Source organism: Bombina bombina, chromosome 8 (assembly GCF_027579735.1).
Source record: "Bombina bombina isolate aBomBom1 chromosome 8, aBomBom1.pri, whole genome shotgun sequence".
NCBI classification, from domain to species: Eukaryota; Metazoa; Chordata; class Amphibia; order Anura; family Bombinatoridae; genus Bombina; species Bombina bombina.
This window is the reverse complement of record NC_069506.1, coordinates 248,451,663-248,473,922: the sequence shown is the minus strand read 5'-3', so window position 1 is coordinate 248,473,922 and position 22,260 is coordinate 248,451,663. Positions and strand designations below refer to the sequence as shown.

General features: G+C 34.2%; 1 protein-coding gene across 2 annotated transcripts in view; it reads right to left on the bottom strand.

The window, feature by feature from the left end:
- Nucleotides 1–22,260, bottom strand: part of LOC128639088 (B-cell receptor CD22) — a 281,839-nt gene that overhangs the window by 164,598 nt on the left and 94,981 nt on the right. For both annotated transcript variants that reach the window (XM_053691238.1, XM_053691239.1), the window contains exon 3: nucleotides 2,625–2,918. In XM_053691238.1, the coding sequence (XP_053547213.1) occupies nucleotides 2,625–2,918 (294 nt within the window). The remainder of the gene's footprint in view (nucleotides 1–2,624; nucleotides 2,919–22,260) is intronic.

Below are 22,260 nucleotides of genomic sequence, written 5' to 3'. Positions count from 1 at the left end.
TCCTTCGTACCAAATTGGGATTTTTTCCTAAGTGGTTTTGGACCACAATATCAATCAGTAAATTGTCGTTACTTTGTTCTGTCCTAATCCTTCTTCTCATAAGGAATGTCTGTTACATAACCTGGATGTAGTACATGCTTTGCAGTTCTATCTTCAAGCTACTAGGAAGTTTCGGCATTCTACTGCCCTTTTTGTTGTGTTTTCTGGCAAAAGGCCTCTTCTACTACTCTTTCCTTTTGGAAAAGTGTCTTCGGTTGGCCTATGAGACAGCTGGACAACAGCCTCCTGAGAGGATTATGGCTCATTCCACTATGGCTGTCTTTTCTTCCTGGGCCTTTAAAACTGAAGCTTCTGTGGAACAATTCTGCAAGGTGGCCACCTGGTCTTTGTTGCATACCTTTTCCAAATTCTTCAAATTTAAGGTTTTTGTCTCTCCTGAGGCTTCCTTTGGGAGGAAAGTTCTTCAAGCAGTGGTGCCTTCTGTTTAGGTCTGTCTGTTTAGTTCTCCCTTCCATTCTGTGTCCTCTAGCTTGGGTATTGGTTCCCACTAGTGATTAGAATGTATTTGTGGACTCTCCATGCCATTGGAAAGAAAACAAAGTTTATGCTTACCTGATAAATTATTTTCTTTCCTGGCATGGAGTCCAAGATCCGCCCTCTTCTAAATTTTTAGACGGCTTATTTTATTTTGTCATTTCTAAACTTAAGGCAACTCTATACCGTTTGTGTCCTCTTCTCTTTCCATATTCCTTCGGCTGAATGACTGGGTGATTGTGGGAAGTGGGAGGATACTTACTTAAAGCTTTGCTGGGGTGTTCTTTTTCTCGTCCTGGTGGCCATGAGTTGAATTCCCACTAGTAATTAGAATGGATTCATGGACTCTCCATGCCAGGAAAGAAAATAATTTATCAGGTAAGCATACATTTTTTTTTTCATTTTTTTCTAGTTTTTGTGATTTCCCAGTTGAGTGCATCTCATTTTATTATTTTTGCATGTCATCATTTAGCTATCACAGCTAACATATCCCACTTATCCTATTAACCCACATAAGAATCACACTTTAAAGGGACAGTTTACTCAAAAATGTTCTCCACTTTAATTTGTTCCCAATGATCCACTTTACCTGCTGGAGTGTATTAAATTATTTACAAGTAGCTCCTTTACCCTTATATTGGCATTTGAAATAGTTGATTTAGCATGTGGTATCCCCACCTATTCTGAAAGTTTGTGGCCGCAGGTCCAAGCTATAGATAAGCTGTGTAATCACAGCCAGCAGAATAAATTACACTCCCAGTGGGATATAGCAGAGATAAGGTAATAAAATGTTGATTTCCCATTGTTCTCTCCAAGTACTGGTGATTGTATATGGACAGATATATATGATAAAGAAGCAGGTATATGTACACAATGTGATACAGTAATGAGATCTGAATATACCTACAAGCTCAACCCATTTTATTAGGTTGTGGTTTCAAAACACAAAATCAGAGCTTTAATATGCACAAAAAAACCCTTAATAAGCTCATTTTCATACATTTTTTACTCTGCAGTTGGTAAAAAAAGCAATTGTAAACACATTAAGGGAAAAACTATTTTTCAGTATACTGTCCCTTTAAGTAATTGAAAGATAAAGCAATTATAGGTTTATTTAACAGCAGACAAGCATGGTTGTATAAGGGTAAGAGAGTGCATGTGAGTCTTTATAAGAGTACAAAACACATGGTCAGTGTGTATAAAAATAGAAGAATACATATATATATATATAAGCATAAAGCTTGGGGTATGCATAAGAGTGAGAAGAGTATCTGTGTGTGTGTGTGTGGGGGGTGTTAAAGATAGAATTGAGTCACAATGCCTGGTGATGCGTACAAGGAAGATTAAGCACTTGGTAAGATGCATATGGCTAGCAAAAGTAGAGTGAAGCCTGGTGAATGAGACGTACCTCTGTGTATACATATGGGTGGGAGAGTGCATGTAGTGTAAAAAGAAGAGCATCTGAGCTGTGATTAAGTGCAGGAAATATGATTGCATCTATGTGTCTGTGTAAGGTTGGAAGAATGTCTGGTGATGTTTGTATAAGGAAGAATATACTGTCTGGCAAGTTTTTATAGGGGTGGCAAATAACTTAGTGGAGAGTGAGTGGACATGAGCTCGTGGGTGGTAAAAAGGACCTGCTTGTATGTGTGCAAGGGTGAAAGAGAGCATTGTATAGTTTAAATGGTATTATGTTAAATTAAGAACTATCAAATGTGAACTCAGAATTTTTGTTATGGTAACAACTGTTGAAAGGTGTTTTCCAAAGGTTTTATTAGAAAATTTAAAGAGTAAGAAAGGAGCAAGGAGTATATGGTGGATGACAGAAGAGATGGTAGTATTTCATTGCTTTAAGTGATTTTAGTATGTGTTCTAGCAAATAGATTAAGAAACAGAATAAGAAAAGTAAAAGGGAAAGAAAATTGTGTTCCAGTTTATAACTGAATATGCAGAATGATGAGAGGTTATAATACCAACAATATCCTAATGCATTAATAAAATGTCTGTATTACCATAATAAATAAGGAATACTTACAGTGTAAAAATAACATGAACAATGTTGTTTTATATTATTCATTGTTAATACATACATTCAATATTCAGTATGGCTGCTCCAGAAGTTTTCTGTTTGTTAGGATAGGTCGCTGTGCATTCTATTTGTTTTCTATCGTCTTCATATGAAGGTAAATATGTTAGTTCTGAAACTGATCTCCAAATTCCTTCTTTAAACGGTTCTTCAGTTTGCTTTACCGAATGACCTTCCATGTTCCACTGCAGAGACGGAGGACTGGAACCACATGTATGTTCTACGATGCAACTAATAACAACTTGCTTTCCTTCAGTCATAACATTTGACCCTTGAAGTTTTGGCTTATTTGGTGAATCTAAACATATTATATTGAGACAATTAATTGATTTGCACAAATATTGAAATAGTTATAAATGTCTGTATCATTTAATTAATCAGTATATTTTTATACCTATTCAAGTAAAACATAAATAGGGTCAGACTATAAGACTGTATCAGGAGGGCCACTGTTGCAGGTTAGGGCCAGCCCAGATTTTGCTTAGGGTGCTATCCCCAGGGCACCACTGCTAGTTTCGAAGGAAATGCCTTTCTTGTGTCCATTATGAAACCAGAAAAAATGCTGTCTCCTCTCCTCACTCCACCTTCACAGCCCCTCATGCAGTGTGCAGGCTCAAATGGCATAGCATCACTCACTGGGGCAATGAGAGGCAGGGTAAAATGCAGGGCCTAACTAGAGAGTGGAAATCATGGTTATGCAATTCTATTTTTAATGCTGTAACAAGAGTAGTTAAGGGGGGATTAAGGGAAATTCACCTGGTCTGGTTTATGATGAATACATTTGTGGTCAGGGAAATGAATCTGGCCTGAAATTTTATATAGATATAAAATGGGCACTTCAATGGGATATATTTGAACTCTGCAAATTATATGGGCAGAAAATTAGCTACAGGTGTACACATCAATTCTTGGGTCTAATGCAGGCATAATGGAGTTTTAGGAAACTTGCATAAAAGGCTAAATGGACTTGTGTCTGGGGTCTGATGTAAACCTAAAGGGTCTTTATGGGGCATGAATGTGGAATCTAATGTGAAAATAAATTGACTATTAATGGCATGCATCTGGTCTTGGGACTGGTGCTAGTATATAGCTGGCATAAAAGGACTGCAGGTCACAGGCATCAGATATGTGTCCATAAAGGAGGTGTAAGGAGCATTTATTCAGTGTCTTATATAGCAAAAATGTTCTGCAGTGGTCTTTTATCTGATCTCTGTTTTAATTTTAATTTCATAATTACAACATATGTCATGTTGGTAAAAAAAAAAGTAATTATTGTAGTAATAGGAACTGAAATGGACAAATTAATACCCAGCAATTTCTTTTTTTTTTTTTTTAAAAAAGCTTAGTATATAGTGTCGAGAAAAATAATAATAGTTTTCTAAAATTATAATTGTACAATTAATATACAATTAATATACATATTGTAGCAAATTTACTCCTGCAACAACCAGTATCCATTGTTAAAAATCCAATACCAAACAAGCAATGGAATGCCAAACTAAAATGCAATTAATATATTAGTAATACCAGTCAGAAAGATTAACTAACTGACTGACGCATTATTAAAAGCCTGTTTGATGGATTCTAAAGCTAATAATACGGAGTGGTATGTACTTGCAATGGTCATTATTGGATATCACAATATTGCTCCTACTAGCAATACTGTCTGTGAGATGATAGACTATGTCCATATATTCTTTATGTGATGTAAATATGACATGGATAATAAATAATAGAAATTACCAAGATTCTAGATACAGAACACATTACTTTGAGGTTCACAGGTTTAAAAAGTCAGTGAATGTATTATTTTTTTTAATATGCATGTATCAGAATTTACAATAAAATATCCAAAAGTTAGAAAGAGATCTTACCTGTATTTTTGCTGGATGAAGTGTTTATTTTAGCTCCCTGTGTGATGTAATTATCTCCTGAGTGTCAGGGAAATCTCAGGAAATAATCTCAGTTCTATGTTGTGGTTTAGTAGTTCTAATAGTTTTCAAGGTAGTGTCTTGTTTGTTTATTGTTAACAGTATTTTATCATGAATACTTGACATTCAGAATATCCATATTGAAATGCTTTTAATTTACCAATAGATTTACAAAAATAATTTCTGTACAGAGCTCAATGCAGAAAGTTCTTGGTTTCAGTAATTATGACCCATTACCTGCAGTGCTAAGGACACTGAATTGATCCTATATATTTAAATAAAGGAAATCTGAAGGATTCTCATTACAAAGTTTGCAGTTTTGCTATTAAATAAGCCTATTTGTTAACAAGAGTTTAAGTACGTTCTGCTTTTTCTTGTTTTCATTTGTTGTGCATTTATGAGAACTAAAACTCTCTTTTTAATTGTTTTGTGTCTAAATGCACGGTACATAACACTCAGCCTATTCTAAGATCACTAAGAGCCAAATTCTGTCATAAGATTTTAAACAACTAACACAAAGAGTTTTTGGTGACTTCTGTTTGGGGCGGAGCCTGAGGTGAAGCGTGAGACTTGTGCGTGATCAGTGGTTCCCGTGCACCAAGCTGCTTCTGTGTATTGAGCTCCGGTGGTTCATCGTGCCCCATATCCTGCAGCCCTTACCGCTCGCACCTCATAGCTGTGAGTTTGTTGTCGGCACTGGAGTTGACTGCTCCTGGAAGAAGTCACCACATAGCCAATAGGCGTACTGGCACACGCCACAACGTTTTCCCGTTCTCAGGACATGAGGAGGGTCTGAGAGAGTGTTACAAGCCTCCGGTCGTATTTAGCAGCAGTGGACGCAGCAGTGGATGCGGTGCTTGTGTATGAGCCGGCTTCTGGAAATCGTCTGAGGGTGAGAATAATTACAGCCCTACGCTACAAGTGTGCTGGGAAGTGGAAGAGTTGATCAGTAACACGCTGATTGAGGCAGGTGAGTCTTGTTTCTGGAGTGATTCGGAATCCAACTTACCAGCCTCTCGGCGGTTAATATGAATTAAAGGTCACTGTCACTCCCGAAAGATGGAACTGGTATTCCTGTATATTTATGCCTATGCACACAGCTCAAATTAAAAAGTTAAAAGCTATCCCTGTAAGGGGGGCAATATTTTGACTGACTTAAGAACTCAACTGAACTCAAGAACTTTAAATCTGCTACTGTCGTTACTATGGCTATCTGGGGTCTTATATATTCTAAGTATTAGAAATTTTGTTAAGAGACGCTAGCCTGCCTCTATGAACAAGGGTTTGTCTACAAAAGCCTATTGTTCTATGGAGCCTCTACTCAGCTACTAAGTACACAACATATTGACATGGAAAATTTAAAGAGACACTATCCAGCTGCTAAAGATTTCTTTGTAAATTAACCACTATAAAGAGACACTTTCCAGTTGCCTAAAAACCTCCTGCAAGCCCTGTTACCCTAAATTGGCTAAATTATGTTGCTACAAAGTCTGTGTATTCTAATAACCTACTTCCTTTTTTCAAAGGCTACTATGTATGGATAAGAGAGGCTATTTATTCTCTAAGGGTCTATATATATTTATAAGGGTTTGTATATAAAGTTTGCTGTCTTTGGGTGCCAGTATTCCACTCTAAGCCCAAGATATAATAACTTGGAAAATTAAAGAGACGCTATCTAGTTGTCAAAGAACTCTTTATAATCTGTCATCATAAAGAGACGCTATCCAGCTTTTAAGGATGACTATCCAGTAACTTTGGATCTTATGGCAAAATCAGCCTACAGAAAAGGGGTGCTATTCAGGCTTTAAGTGTCCTATTATAAAGCTTGACACTTTAAGAAAAAGCCATTTCTGCAAGGGTTCTCATCTTAAATCTTGCAGTTTTTGAGACGCTACCCTGCTATTAAAGCCCTCTTTTATTAAGTCCATTAACTTAAAGAGACATAAATCTATTATCTTGGACTTTTTGTGCACCGTATAAGAATTATGGATTTTATGTTTACTATACAAGCATTACAAAAGTTGTATATATTTTGCCATAATCTGTTATGAATATATATTAATTTAATAAGAATTGGTAAATACCAAAGTATATTTGTTATACTATGGAGACATAACTCTGTTCTTAATGCTATATTTTCTTTTTTGAGCCGGAAAAGTTTAAGCTGGCACTTTTTATGATAACTATGTGCCGCTAGGGTTTCCCATTTTTTTTTTTTTTTTGTATTTCATGATTGATCTTTACTATGTTGTTTAGTTTGCAGCAAGAGCCTTATGGTCTGTTATAAATAGTCAAAAAGGAAGAGTGTCTGGGATGGCGCTCAAACAAATGGGGAGCTAAGAGTCAAACTAGGTGATGTGCAAGGCTCTGATATTGACCATATGTGTGTGTGTGTACTAGTGGCGTTATAAAAAGGTCAAAAGCAATAAACTAATCCGATGTAAAAATAGCAGGAATTAGAAAAGAATAAATTTAAGTATGAATAATGTTTATTACATACAATAAAAATATAGTGATGCCGGCATCTAAAACAAACACAATAAGTTTAAAATTATGATCAAGTGATCTCTTCTAAAACAAATGACAGAAATAAAGATACATGAGAATTCTTAAAAACCTGTTATGTCCTATTAGTATCGCAACATTGTCCAGCAAGTGGTTATTTGTGCAAACTTGTAACCAAAAAATTCCGGATAGCTTGCGTCCTCCTTTCTTAGTGTTAGGGATAAGTGCAGCGTTCTCTGCAAGCGGTAGGAGAAAAACGCTGTACACAAACAGTTCCAGGCTGCAGTGCAAAGGTGTTCCGGTGTGAAAGGTGCTCTGATGTGAGTGACTCTTTAACAATCCCACAAAGTATGGTGTAGGATCGGAGTTCCAAACAGGATATGGATAACTGAGGGGTTAGTATGAGTAGGTCCTGGGAAAGGGATTATACATATGGGGCAAGCTCAAACAAGTTTTTATAGCTTCCCGATGTACCTGTCCTATCTACTTACGTACCCACTCTGTTGCTAACAATAGTCTTATTAATCTGGTGCACAGGAGCAATCAGCAAATCTACGCGTTTCAGCCGCCAGGGGCCTTTATCAAGATGCCTGATTGCTCTAATCTCCATGTTTAAATATCCCACGCTGTCTCCTCATTGGATCAATTTGGACCTATCAGATCTTTTACTCAGATGGGTGGATTCTCTTAATTTAACTAGTCGAAGTCTATGTTTGAATATAAATACTACCAGTTCATTTTATACAGTTAGAACATCTATAAAAAAGCGATTTAAACATAAAAAATAGTAGAAGATAGTTTTGAATAAGATAGTTTTTTGGACTCTTTTACACCTGCTCAACGACCTTAGTTTATTGCTATATGGCCTTACAGACTTTTAATGAATGAGCATGTTGGGTGATTTCTTAAAGGGCTGGTGAATCCCGTAGAACTATTACTTATACCTCAGAATGTATATATGCCTAAAGATGTATATATATGGCGTATGAAATTAGTTTATTATTTGCAATTGTTATTTGCATTTTGTAGGAAACTATAGTGTAATATAATTTTTCAATAAACTAACCCTCCTATGTGTGGTAAAAGCTGCTTATGAGAGATGCTTCATTATACGTTAGTTGCTTTTAATCTTCAATGTGTGGTTTAAAGGGGCTTTACACTAATATATATCCCAGAAAGCGAAATACAGAATTATAAATATTATAAAAATATTATAAAAAATATTATAAAAAATACGGAAAGTATAAAAATATAAAAGATCCTTTATAAAAATATATTAATTTAAAATTATATAAATATATAAATTTATAAATTTAAAAATCTCTTATGATATTATCTCCACCAATTATTTCCTTATGTAATATTATGTAGTGGAATTTTTTGGGTGTTTAAAATAAAAAATAAAAAACGATAGATTTAAAATTAAAATTATAAATATGATCAGGGGCTCCGATTTTAAAATAGTGTATTCAAATCCAATTCTGAGTTCAGCCCTTGGGGGTATAGGGTTTTAAAATTAAATATAAATTCTGCCTCTTTCTTAAGTAAAATATTATTAATATTACCTCCTCTAACTCCTAAATTAATTTGTTTGATGCCCCAATATTTCAAATCTTTCAGGTTACCATCATGTATGTCTTTGAAATGGGTATATAATTTTGTTTCTGTGGAATCGTGCTCAATTTTCAAAATATGTTCACGGATCCTATCCCTCAAAATTCTACTTGTCTGACCAAAATAAAATAGCCCACAAGAACATGTAATGCAGTAGATAGTGTTCATGCTAGAACATCTGATCAATTGATTGATCTTATATTTAAAACCAGTGTTTTGTGACATTATTTCCTTATTCTTATGACTATATTTGCAGGATTTGCAAGTGTTGCATGGAAAGAATCCATTCAGTTCTACCCCTCTTAGATCTCTATCACTTGAAATGTGTTTAGGTTCCTTATATTCACTCTTGGTTAGTATGCGCTTTAGGTTTCTAGCTTTCTTAAAAATGATGTCAGGGTGATTCTTTACTTTGTTACCTAGTACATGGTCCTGTTTAATCAGGTGCCAGTGTCTCCTTAGGATTTTTTTCACTTCATGGTGTTGTGAACTGAATTCGGTTATGAAAGGTACAAAGATCTCGCTCTGGTTGGGGATATTATCTATATTTCTTTTGCGTTTATTTGATAGTAGAGCTTCCCTGTCCATTTTAGCTACTTCTAGTTGTGTATTGCTCAAATGTTTGTTATCATAGCCTTTATCTATAAACCTCTCTGTTAGAACTTTCGATTGGGCCTGGTAGCTTTCTGAGGTTGAGCAATTTTTTCTAATCCTCATATATTGTCTCTTTGGAATATTCAGTTTCCAACGGTCCAAATGACAGCTGTCTGAATGGATAGAATTGTTGGCATCTATGCTTTTAAAATAAGTCTTAGTATGAATGTTGTTGTCTACAATCTCAATTTCAACATCTAAAAAACTCAATTTTTGGCAACTATATTCGTGTGTAAAGGATAAACCTGATGTGTTAGTATTTAGATCCATTAGAAACGTCTCTAATAATTCTACATCTCCCCTCCACACTATAAAGATGTCATCTATAAATCTACAATAGAGCACAAGGTTCGCCTCCCATGGACCATTGAATATATGTATATTTTCAAAATGGCCCATGAATAAGTTTGCGTAACTTGGGGCGAACCTTGTGCCCATTGCAGTACCCTTCACTTGCAAGTACATATCATTACCAAACAAAAAACTATTGTTGTTTAGTATAAAACTAATGCATTCTAATAAAAACCCGTTTTGTGCTTCAGGTAATTCCCAATCTAGATCTAAAAATGATTTGATCGCTCTAATACCTTTCTCATGCGAGATGTTGGTATAGAGCGAATTAACATCACAGGTGACCAATATATAATTTTCTTGCCAATTTAAATGCTTAATTTTATTTAGAAAATGAGTGGAATCCCTCAGATAAGCTGGTAGTTTAAGGACATATTTCTGCAAGAAAAAATCTATATATTGGGATAGGCCCGATGTTAGGGATCCTATCCCCGAGATGATAGGCCGGCCAGGTGGGTTTCTCAGATCCTTATGAATTTTGGGGAGGAAATAAAAAGTTGGGGTTTTAGGGTATAATGTATTTAAGAAATTATATTCAGATTCATTAATAATTCCCACTCCTTTCGCTTTTAAAAGTATCTCCTCTAATTTACTTTGTTGTTTCTTTAAAGGGTTTAATTTAAGTTTACTATAAGTTGTTTTATCCTGTAGAATTCTATTAGCTTCAGTAACATAATAAGTTTGGTCCATGATGACAATCCCCCCGCCCTTATCGGCCGGTTTCACTATTATCTCTGTGTTATTCTGTAATTCCTTCAATGTATCTACTTCTTTCCTGCTTAGATTCTTTTTTATTGTTTTATTTTGGTCTAGTAAATCTAAATCTCTTTTGATATTTTGTTCAAATAGTTTTATATGACATTATCAAAGGGATAATTCAAATTGGTATCATAATAGACACCAAAATAGAACAAATTATTATGAATACAATGATAATAGACGATTTGACCAACAACACAGACATAGAGACAACTACTATAGACAGAATGATAATAGACAATATGTTAATCAATACAACAATAAGCATCTCAGATGACCAATACAGACAATCACATAACATATCTGGAAATCATTACATGCAACGCCAAAACACTCCGAGAGGTAATCAAAGAGATTCATACAATGACCATCTAAATTGGAGAATCCCATTACAAAATAGGTTTTCAGTACTAGATCAAACACACAGCCCACAAAGGGCATATTATCATAGTAATCAGTCACATTCTAACATACAGGAAAATACCACCAGGAGTAATTTTTTAGGAGATTCCCCCGCAATAGCGGGGACCTCCAGAGATTATATAGAAACCCCAAAACCACCAAGAATGGTACAAGGAAAAAGAAGGTTAGAGGTAGAAGAGGGAGAGGAACCTCTAAACAAGACAGTAAAGAGATAATAAATAAATCCATAAGTACTAAAAAAGTGGGTATATTTAACTTGAGTAAAATGACTCTAAATGAGAAACAAGAAAAAGTATTAGAGAAAGGTCTTAGTTTTGCACCATCCTGTAAACTCAATAAGTTTGAAACCTTAATCAATATTAACCAGTACATTAGGAAATTAACGCTTAAAAGGCATTTTCTAAGAAATCCCATACAAGACAGTAAGATACACAGCAACTACATTCATACTGAATTAAAAGCTAAGTCCACTTTTTATCCCATACAAGAAAAAAGTGAACATATAAAACTATTTGAACAAAATATCAAAAGAGATTTAGATTTACTAGACCAAAATAAAACAATAAAAAAGAATCTAAGCAGGAAAGAAGTAGATACATTGAAGGAATTACAGAATAACACAGAGATAATAGTGAAACCGGCCGATAAGGGCGGGGGGATTGTCATCATGGACCAAACTTATTATGTTACTGAAGCTAATAGAATTCTACAGGATAAAACAACTTATAGTAAACTTAAATTAAACCCTTTAAAGAAACAACAAAGTAAATTAGAGGAGATACTTTTAAAAGCGAAAGGAGTGGGAATTATTAATGAATCTGAATATAATTTCTTAAATACATTATACCCTAAAACCCCAACTTTTTATTTCCTCCCCAAAATTCATAAGGATCTGAGAAACCCACCTGGCCGGCCTATCATCTCGGGGATAGGATCCCTAACATCGGGCCTATCCCAATATATAGATTTTTTCTTGCAGAAATATGTCCTTAAACTACCAGCTTATCTGAGGGATTCCACTCATTTTCTAAATAAAATTAAGCATTTAAATTGGCAAGAAAATTATATATTGGTCACCTGTGATGTTAATTCGCTCTATACCAACATCTCGCATGAGAAAGGTATTAGAGCGATCAAATCATTTTTAGATCTAGATTGGGAATTACCTGAAGCACAAAACAGGTTTTTATTAGAATGCTTTAGTTTTATACTAAACAACAATAGTTTTTTGTTTGGTAATGATATGTACTTGCAAGTGAAGGGTACTGCAATGGGCACAAGGTTCGCCCCAAGTTACGCAAACTTATTCATGGGCCATTTTGAAAATATACATATATTCAATGGTCCATGGGAGGCGAACCTTGTGCTCTATTGTAGATTTATAGATGACATCTTTATAGTGTGGAGGGGAGATGTAGAATTATTAGAGACGTTTCTAATGGATCTAAATACTAACACATCAGGTTTATCCTTTACACACGAATATAGTTGCCAAAAATTGAGTTTTTTAGATGTTGAAATTGAGATTGTAGACAACAACATTCATACTAAGACTTATTTTAAAAGCATAGATGCCAACAATTATATCCATTCAGACAGCTGTCATTTGGACCGTTGGAAACTGAATATTCCAAAGAGACAATATATGAGGATTAGAAAAAATTGCTCAACCTCAGAAAGCTACCAGGCCCAATCGAAAGTTCTAACAGAGAGGTTTATAGATAAAGGCTATGATAACAAACATTTGAGCAATACACAACTAGAAGTAGCTAAAATGGACAGGGAAGCTCTACTATCAAATAAACGCAAAAGAAATATAGATAATATCCCCAACCAGAGCGAGATCTTTGTACCTTTCATAACCGAATTCAGTTCACAACACCATGAAGTGAAAAAAATCCTAAGGAGACACTGGCACCTGATTAAACAGGACCATGTACTAGGTAACAAAGTAAAGAATCACCCTGACATCATTTTTAAGAAAGCTAGAAACCTAAAGCGCATACTAACCAAGAGTGAATATAAGGAACCTAAACACATTTCAAGTGATAGAGATCTAAGAGGGGTAGAACTGAATGGATTCTTTCCATGCAACACTTGCAAATCCTGCAAATATAGTCATAAGAATAAGGAAATAATGTCACAAAACACTGGTTTTAAATATAAGATCAATCAACTGATCAGATGTTCTAGCATGAACACTATCTACTGCATTAAATGTTCTTGTGGGCTATTTTATTTTGGTCAGACAAGTAGAATTTTGAGGGATAGGATCCGTGAACATATTTTGAAAATTGAGCACAGTTCCACAGAAACAAAATTATATACCCATTTCAAAGACATACATGATGGTAACCTGAAAGATTTTAAATATTGGGGCATCAAACACATTAATTTAGGAGTTAGAGGAGGTAATATTAATAATATTTTACTTAAGAAAGAGGCAGAATTTATATTTAATTTTAAAACCCTATACCCCCAAGGGCTGAACTCAGAATTGGATTTGAATACACTATTTTAAAATCGGAGCCCCTGATCATATTTATAATTTTAATTTTAAATCTATCGTTTTTTATTTTTTATTTTAAACACCCAAAAAATTCCACTACATAATATTACATAAGGAAATAATTGGTGGAGATAATATCATAAGAGATTTTTAAATTTATAAATTTATATATTTATATAATTTTAAATTTATATATTTTTATAAAGGATCTTTTATATTTTTATACTTTCCGTATTTTTTATAATATTTTTTATAATATTTTTATAATATTTATAATTCTGTATTTCGCTTTCTGGGATATATATTAGTGTAAAGCCCCTTTAAACCACACATTGAAGATTAAAAGCAACTAACGTATAATGAAGCATCTCTCATAAGCAGCTTTTACCACACATAGGAGGGTTAGTTTATTGAAAAATTATATTACACTATAGTTTCCTACAAAATGCAAATAACAATTGCAAATAATAAACTAATTTCATACGCCATATATATACATCTTTAGGCATATATACATTCTGAGGTATAAGTAATAGTTCTACGGGATTCACCAGCCCTTTAAGAAATCACCCAACATGCTCATTCATTAAAAGTCTGTAAGGCCATATAGCAATAAACTAAGGTCGGTTGAGCAGGTGTAAAAGAGTCCAAAAAACTATCTTATTCAAAACTATCTTCTACTATTTTTTATGTTTAAATCGCTTTTTTATAGATGTTCTAACTGTATAAAATGAACTGGTAGTATTTATATTCAAACATAGACTTCGACTAGTTAAATTAAGAGAATCCACCCATCTGAGTAAAAGATCTGATAGGTCCAAATTGATCCAATGAGGAGACAGCGTGGGATATTTAAACATGGAGATTAGAGCAATCAGGCATCTTGATAAAGGCCCCTGGCGGCTGAAACGCGTAGATTTGCTGATTGCTCCTGTGCACCAGATTAATAAGACTATTGTTAGCAACAGAGTGGGTACGTAAGTAGATAGGACGGGTACATCGGGAAGCTATAAAAACTTGTTTGAGCTTGCCCCATATGTATAATCCCTTTCCCAGGACCTACTCATACTAACCCCTCAGTTATCCATATCCTGTTTGGAACTCCGATCCTACACCATACTTTGTGGGATTGTTAAAGAGTCACTCACATCAGAGCACCTTTCACACCGGAACACCTTTGCACTGCAGCCTGGAACTGTTTGTGTACAGCGTTTTTCTCCTACCGCTTGCAGAGAACGCTGCACTTATCCCTAACACTAAGGAAAGGAGGACACAAGCTATCCGGAATTTTTTGGTTACAAGTTTGCACAAATAACCACTTGCTGGACAATGTTGCGATACTAATAGGGCATAACAGGTTTTTAAGAATTCTCATGTATCTTTATTTCTGTCATTTGTTTTAGAAGAGATCACTTGATCATAATTTTAAACTTATTGTGTTTGTTTTAGATACCGGCATCACTATATTTTTATTGTATGTAATAAACATTATTCATACTTAAATTTATTCTTTTCTAATTCCTGCTATTTTTACATCGGATTAGTTTATTGCTTTTGACCTTTTTATAACGCCACTAGTACACACACACACATATGGTCAATATCAGAGCCTTGCACATCACCTAGTTTGACTCTTAGCTCCCCATTTGTTTGAGCGCCATCCCAGACACTCTTCCTTTTTGTCTAATTTTTAACTTGGTTTTTAGAGGTTAAACCAATTGCACTTTCTGGGAATCGGCATTAGAGTAGATGAGTGTTGCATCTCTATAACATTTTTTTGGTCTGTTATAAATAGATAACTAATTCTGTGATATTCCAATATCTTTAAGGCAAGGCTCCTCTATCCACGAGATATATAAGGTTGGTGATTGTTCTATTTCTTAGATGTGTAAACCTGGTCTCTAATTACATTTTTTACTAGGTCACCATATTATCTCTGCAAAGAAGGGAAAATAAAATAGTGTTTTAATGTTTTAATGCAATAATAACTGGTGTTTTGGATTGTTTCTTGATTGTACTGTATAAATCTTGTACTTTATAAGATTATTGCTATTATACAGCCAATCTTAGTTGTTAAAGGGACACTCAATCAAAATTAAAATGTCATTATTCAGATAGAGCATGCCATTTTAAACAACTTTCCAATTTACTTCCATTAACTAAATGTGCACAGTCTTTTTATATTTAAACTTTTTGAGTCACCAGCTCCTACTGAGCATGTGCAAGAATAAGTGTGTATGCATTTGTGAATGGCTGATGGATGTCACATGGTACGTTTATGCATTTGTGATTGGCTGATGGCTGTCACATGGTACAGGGGGGAGTGGAAAAAGACATAACTTTTAAAATGGTCAGAAAAAAAAATCTACTACTCATTTAAAGTTCATACTAAGTGCTATTGCATTGTCTTGTTATCTTGCATTTGCTGATTATGCTAATCTACTGTGTTGACTGGTGCTTTAACACTATCACTTTCACTAGGAGCCTAGTCACCTCACATTAGTAAGGCTCTAGTATAAAAAAAATTTTCCCCTCACATTGCCCAAATAATTACATTTTATATTTTGAGCTATTTAGACTCTTTATCCTTTTTCCTATATATATAGATATATACACATATATATTATTTCCCATATGGAAAGATTTCTCACTCGTTCAAAAACTAGATCACCCATTATGCCCCCAAAAGCAAAAGACAAGAAATCCAAAATACTAGATAACAGTATTGAGAGTATTACTGAAACCCAATCCACCCCTCTGGAATATCCAGCATTAATGATGCAACTGTCATAATTTTTTTCCCCTCAGTTAGACTCTATCAAAAAAGAACTAGGTGGCATTACGAATGAAATTGCAGCAATAGCGTCTGACCAAAAACAGTTTGCATCTAGGTTAACAGAAGCAGAGGAGAGGATCTCTAATATAGAAGACCAGCTTAATAGCCAGGAAGAAATAGTTAACAAACATGATAATAAATTACTTACAGCTAAAATTGAGGATATTGAAGATCATGCTAGACGCAATAACATCTGACTAGGGGGTCTCCCTGAGATACCGGCCTATGACGATCTAATATATTTTACTTCCCAACTACTCCCACAGATGTTAGGTTTTCCAAAAGAAAAATTACCCATTCCTATAGAAAGAGCACATAGAGTTGGTTTAAATAGACCCAATCATGAGGGCCCCAGTCGTGACAGGATGCTTATATTTAAAGTCTTACATTTTTAAGACAAATTGGAATACTTTAAATATTATCGCAAAAACCTACCATTTATGATAGATAACCGTAAAATCCTTCTTTTTCAAGATTTTTCCAACGAAAGCAGATTAAAAGAAAATAAATGTCTCCCTTTTTTCCCCAACTGATAGATAAAGATTACAAGGTGAGGATGATATACCCAGCAAAAATAATTGTGGAAAATAACGGTAGAACTAATACACTTAATAATAGTAAAGAAGCTAGAGAATTTCTTACAAAAGATAAATCATGCAATTAGCAATATTTCTATTTTTTTCATTAAACCCCAGTATAGACTTTTGATAGTCTGATCTGTAAAAATTGTATTTTTGGATAGACAGATGCTCTATCCAGTTTGATTTAATCTTAGTTTTGTTTTGTTCTTTGGTGGGGTTTTTTTTTTTTTTTCCTTCACTCTCTTTCCTTCCTTCGGCATTTTGTCCCCTCCCCCTCACTCGTGGCAATATATACATATATTCTTAAGATACTATGATACCATCACTTAAATTTTATTGTGGAATGTTGGTGGGATAACATCTCCTATTTAACGTAAACAAATTATATCTCAATTAGGCAAACATTCCCCTGATGTTGCATTTTTGCAAGAAACCCATCTTAAAGAGGCTGAACTCCCGAAATTAAGATCACGCTGGGTAGGACGGGTTATAGCGACTTCTTATGTAAGTCGGAAATGTGGAGTTGCCATTTTATTTAATAAGAACTTGGAATTTGAAATTATCAGTATTGAATGTGATCCAGACAATAGATTTATTATAATGCAGATTTCTATTAAAGGCTATGAATACACCCTATGTAATGTATATGGCCCAAACCAATTCTCTACTAGATTTTGGGACACAATTCAAAGTAAACTTTATCCTTATTCTATTGCTAGTCTAATACTTGGTGGAGACTTTAATATGACACTTTCCCCGAATATTGACAGAATGTCTCGGAGTAATCGACAAGATATTAAAGCTAGCAGATACTTTAAAAAATTCTGTACCATACTTAAACTCAATGATATTTGGAGAATTAAATTCCCCGATACCACATTGTTTTCATGTGAGTCCAAATCACACTGTACATTTTCAAGAATTGATTACATTCTAATATCAGAACAGCTCCTTCAGTTTAATTTATGCCCTCAGACCCATGATATTATTATTTCGGACCATGCGATAATTTCATTGGCTATCCACTCTTTTCAAAGGAAAAAATCTCAAAATTCCAGTTTCTTTTTTCCAAGTTATTTAAGTAAGAATAGTAAATTTATTAACTGGCTAAAATCACAATGGCAAGCCTTTTATCGTAATAATATTTCGTACTTTGATAAAAGTGAGATATTCTGAGAAACATTCGAAGCTGTCCTTAGAGGCCAAATTAAGTCTTATGTATGCCATTATAAGAAGAAATGTTTATTAAAAGAAAGACACTTATCTAACCAAGTCAGAAACACGTTTAATCGATATAAGCACTATTCTTCCCAGAGCAACTGGTTATATTATAATCAATGTAAAATTAAAAGAGATGTATATTTTAAACAGCAGTGTCTTGAGGAAGAGACTAAAATCGAAAACCGTTTTAGAGGCCACTATGGCAGCTCGGCCAAATATTTGGCTCAAATTACTAAAAATTGTAAAAGTAGAAATTATATCCCGGCCATTAAGGTTGACCAAGAGAGATTCACAGATAATGAAAATATTAGAAAGGCATTCTATGCATATTTTCAAAAACTGTATAGTATACAACCGATAGACAAAGGGAATAAAGAACTCTTTTGGTCCAGAATTATAATACCACAACTTTCCTTATCTGAGCTAGAAATTTTGAATACACCAATTTTGAAGGAATAAATTTTGTTCACAATAAAAAATGCAAAACTAAATAAAGCAGCAGGCCCAGATGGGATCCCTATAGAATTGTATAAAATACTCATAGAAGAAATAAGTAATATATTAGTACTGCTTTTTAACAATTACTATATAACTCCCTCCCCTATATCTAATCTTTTTTACGGCAGCTAACATAACCCTAATTCGTAAGAAGGGTAAAAATCCTGAACAGATAAGTTCATATAGACCGATATCCATTTTAAATTCAGACTATAAAATCCTTCTCTCTATTATCTCTAACAGAATGAAGAACTTTTTGCCTTAAATAATCCATGCCAATCAAACCGGCTTTATGAATGGACGATCGGTAACTCCTAATTTACGCAAAGCTGAAAAATTACTCGATTTTTGTTGAAATCAAAACTTGACTCAAAAAAGATAAAGCCAGCTTAGGATCTTGCGATATTATCTATCGATGCCTAGAAGGCGTTTGATTCTATATCATGGGACCACCTGCTATACTCATTAGAATGCTTAGGGATAACAGGTCATTGTTTAGATTTTATTGCTAAGATCTATAATAATCCATACTCAGCACTTCTGATATATGGCGATCTTTCTGATAAAATCCTATTAGGGCGAGGTACACATCAAGGATGCCTTTTATCACCCCCACTGTTTTATATCGCAATTGAATCCTTAGCAATCTGGCTTCGTACAGAACTATTAGGGATAAGAGTAGGTACACCGTCCGTAAAAATTTCACTTTATGCTGATGATTTGTTAATTTTACACCGGTGTTTGAAAAAGCGATCTCTGATATGAGGAACTGGGCATAATTTCCTCTTTCATTACAGGCCCGTGTCAACTTAGTTAAAATAATTATTTTCCCACAGATACTTTATTTACTTCAGAATCTCCCTTTATTTATATCTAATCATGAAATCTGCAAGTTTTATGCGGCATGTTTTCAATTTTTATGGAAAAGACGTAAGGCACGTATATCAATCACGAAACTCTGTCAAAGAAAAAGGAATGGCAGACTTGCCTTACCTGATATTAGACTTTACAATCTGATCACTTTAGCTAAAATAGCTTTGGAATGGCTGAGTGACTCCAATAAAGTGTCTTCAGAGGTGATAGAAAGTACACTCATAGCCCTTTTTTCATTAAAAGCAGTTCTGCATTGCTCAATCAAAAAACTTCCGTCAAATATTTTCAATCTCTTATCATTTAAAAATATTATTATTGCATGGCAAAAGATTTGTAGTATTTTAGTTTTAGATTATAGATATTCAGTTTTCTTGCCAATCCAAGGTAATCCTGAGTTTATCCCAGGAATACATGACCTAACATATCAGGATTGGGCTCAAAAGGGTCTTAAATATAGATACCAGTTAATTTCAACTTCTGGATATATCTCTTCTTTTACTGATATATTGAATGTATTTGAAATTCCTAGACATAGTTTATTTGCCTATCTACAAACACGACATTATATTAACTCACAAGAGTGGAATAGCTATATGGATGTTCAGTGGTCTGAAATGTACGATTGTATTAAAAAAGCGGCAGCGGGCAAATTCACAATCTCCCTCCTATATAATATTATGCTAGCAAAACAGGGACAATTTTTTTCTCAAAACCTGGTGTCTTTTTGGCTCCAGTATTTTCCCCGTTTCGAACAAGTCAGTATTTCCCAGAGCTTTTCCATTTTAGAGAAATTGAACATCTCAAATATTTGGAAAGAATCTCATACGAAATTACTACACAATACATATCTAACCCCGCTTAAAATGTCTAAATTCTCCTCTTCGAGATAACAGTGGTGTCCAAAATGTCACTTATTAAATGCAGACATCCTACATATGGTTTTTTATTGTCCAAAAATCAACCAATTCTGGAGTAAAGTCAATCATTGGTATATTAGGCAGTTCTGTGATAGTTTTAAAATGCAACCTTATCATATAGTTTTTCTGATACACCCGAATCTAGTTGAGGTTAAACCTAAGAATACCAGGATATTAAATACGATAATTATGATAATTAGAATCTTGATATTTAAAAATTGGAAAGATATATACCCACCTAGATTTTCCGATTTTCGTAATATGCTCCTTCAACAACTAGTTGGAATTTTTTTGGTTATCAATCTTAAACACAATATTGAGTTGATGTTGGTCTTGTCGATACGGAGGGGAGGAGATGGATGTAGCAGATGGATGTTGTTTTATTTTTTGTTAAGTGTTTGTTACCTAAATAGAAAACTATTTCAATAAGTGTTCATTGTCTTTGGCCTTAAATATCAATCAAAGTTACATATAGTAGATGATGTATTATATATGTATCTATCTTTGAATTTTGTTCTGCATATGGTTTATATATATAGTCTTAGATTTATAAATGACAGGAAATTGGAGGGTACGATTTGAAGTTTCTAAGTGACTATAAAGACAATGATCTATGTTATATTTGATGATGATATATGTTACATATGGATATTATGCTGTATACTGCTGTACTGTTATATATATTTTACCCTGCGAGGTGATTTCGGTGAAACTGAGCCCAAATAATGTACTATACACTATTGATTAATAAAGAAAGATGTTAAAAAAAAAAAGAGCCAAATTTTTTTAAAAAAATCACTCGCATTTAGAGAAATCATTAGCATATATTACTGAGTATTATATAAACTTAATATCTCTCCTTAACATAAAATATATTTGTGAACTCCCCTTAATGAGATACAAAGTTCCCAAGGTAAAAATTGCCTTTAAAACAATCTCTGAGATGCCTCATAATCATGGGTGTCTACAGAGGGTGACAAAAGGGGGCATCTGCCCCCTCTGGATTTTTCTCCCCACCTGCAGTAAAACTGCAGAGAAAAAGACAATTGATTGTTTGTTTCTATGTCTTTCAATCCTCTGAATGTAGTTCAGTTTTAGAGGAAGAAGCACAGTATTCTGGGAGTTGCAAAGCATTCTGGAATTTATAGTTCACTATTTCCCACTCAGTATTGTGTCACTGCAATTTAGAACTCTAATTCCCTGCATGCATTGTATAGTTATTTCCCTCCCTTGCTTGAACTATGCTGAGAAGGGAACATTTTATAGCAAATGGATAATGTGTATGCCTATTAGTATATAAAACCACCGACCATGTTGATCTTTAGCTGTAAATACATTTGTATTTCTGAGATATTGTTGGAAATAAGCATAAATCAGACAAGCTGTATTCTGCTCTGTATGTGTAAGGAACATGCTTGACTGGCTTGATTAGTGTTAATTTTCTTGAACTTTGCTTTTCAATAGTATTTTTTTCTTGAGCAGCCCGTGCAGGTAAGCACTCGGATAAGTTTAAAGTAATTTTTTTTGCATGTGAGCAAAACCCAACACACGGTAATCTAAGGACTTCTGATATTGTGATCACATTAAATTCTTCTCCCAATAGTCTTCAATGGAACGCTCTGTTAAAAAAAACTCTAACACTTATTTCTTGTGCGCTAACCCAGCACCATGTTAAACCCACAGTGCTATACCCGACAAGAGTTGTTAATATTTCACATTCTAATATTCTATACATGTTTTCTTTGTATTTGCGATATTCACACACACACACACACATATATTGACACTCATCACAACATATTGCAAGCCAGAAGCTCATTTTGAGCCTTGGCTCTCTGAGTCTAAAGTGGCTCTTTGATTAAAAGTGGCAGAGTTACTCACTGGAGTACACCTACATCCACACTGCTTCTAATGCTACTTCATCTCATCTCTCTACAGGTAAAGTCTTCCTGCCTCTCTCTCCCTGGC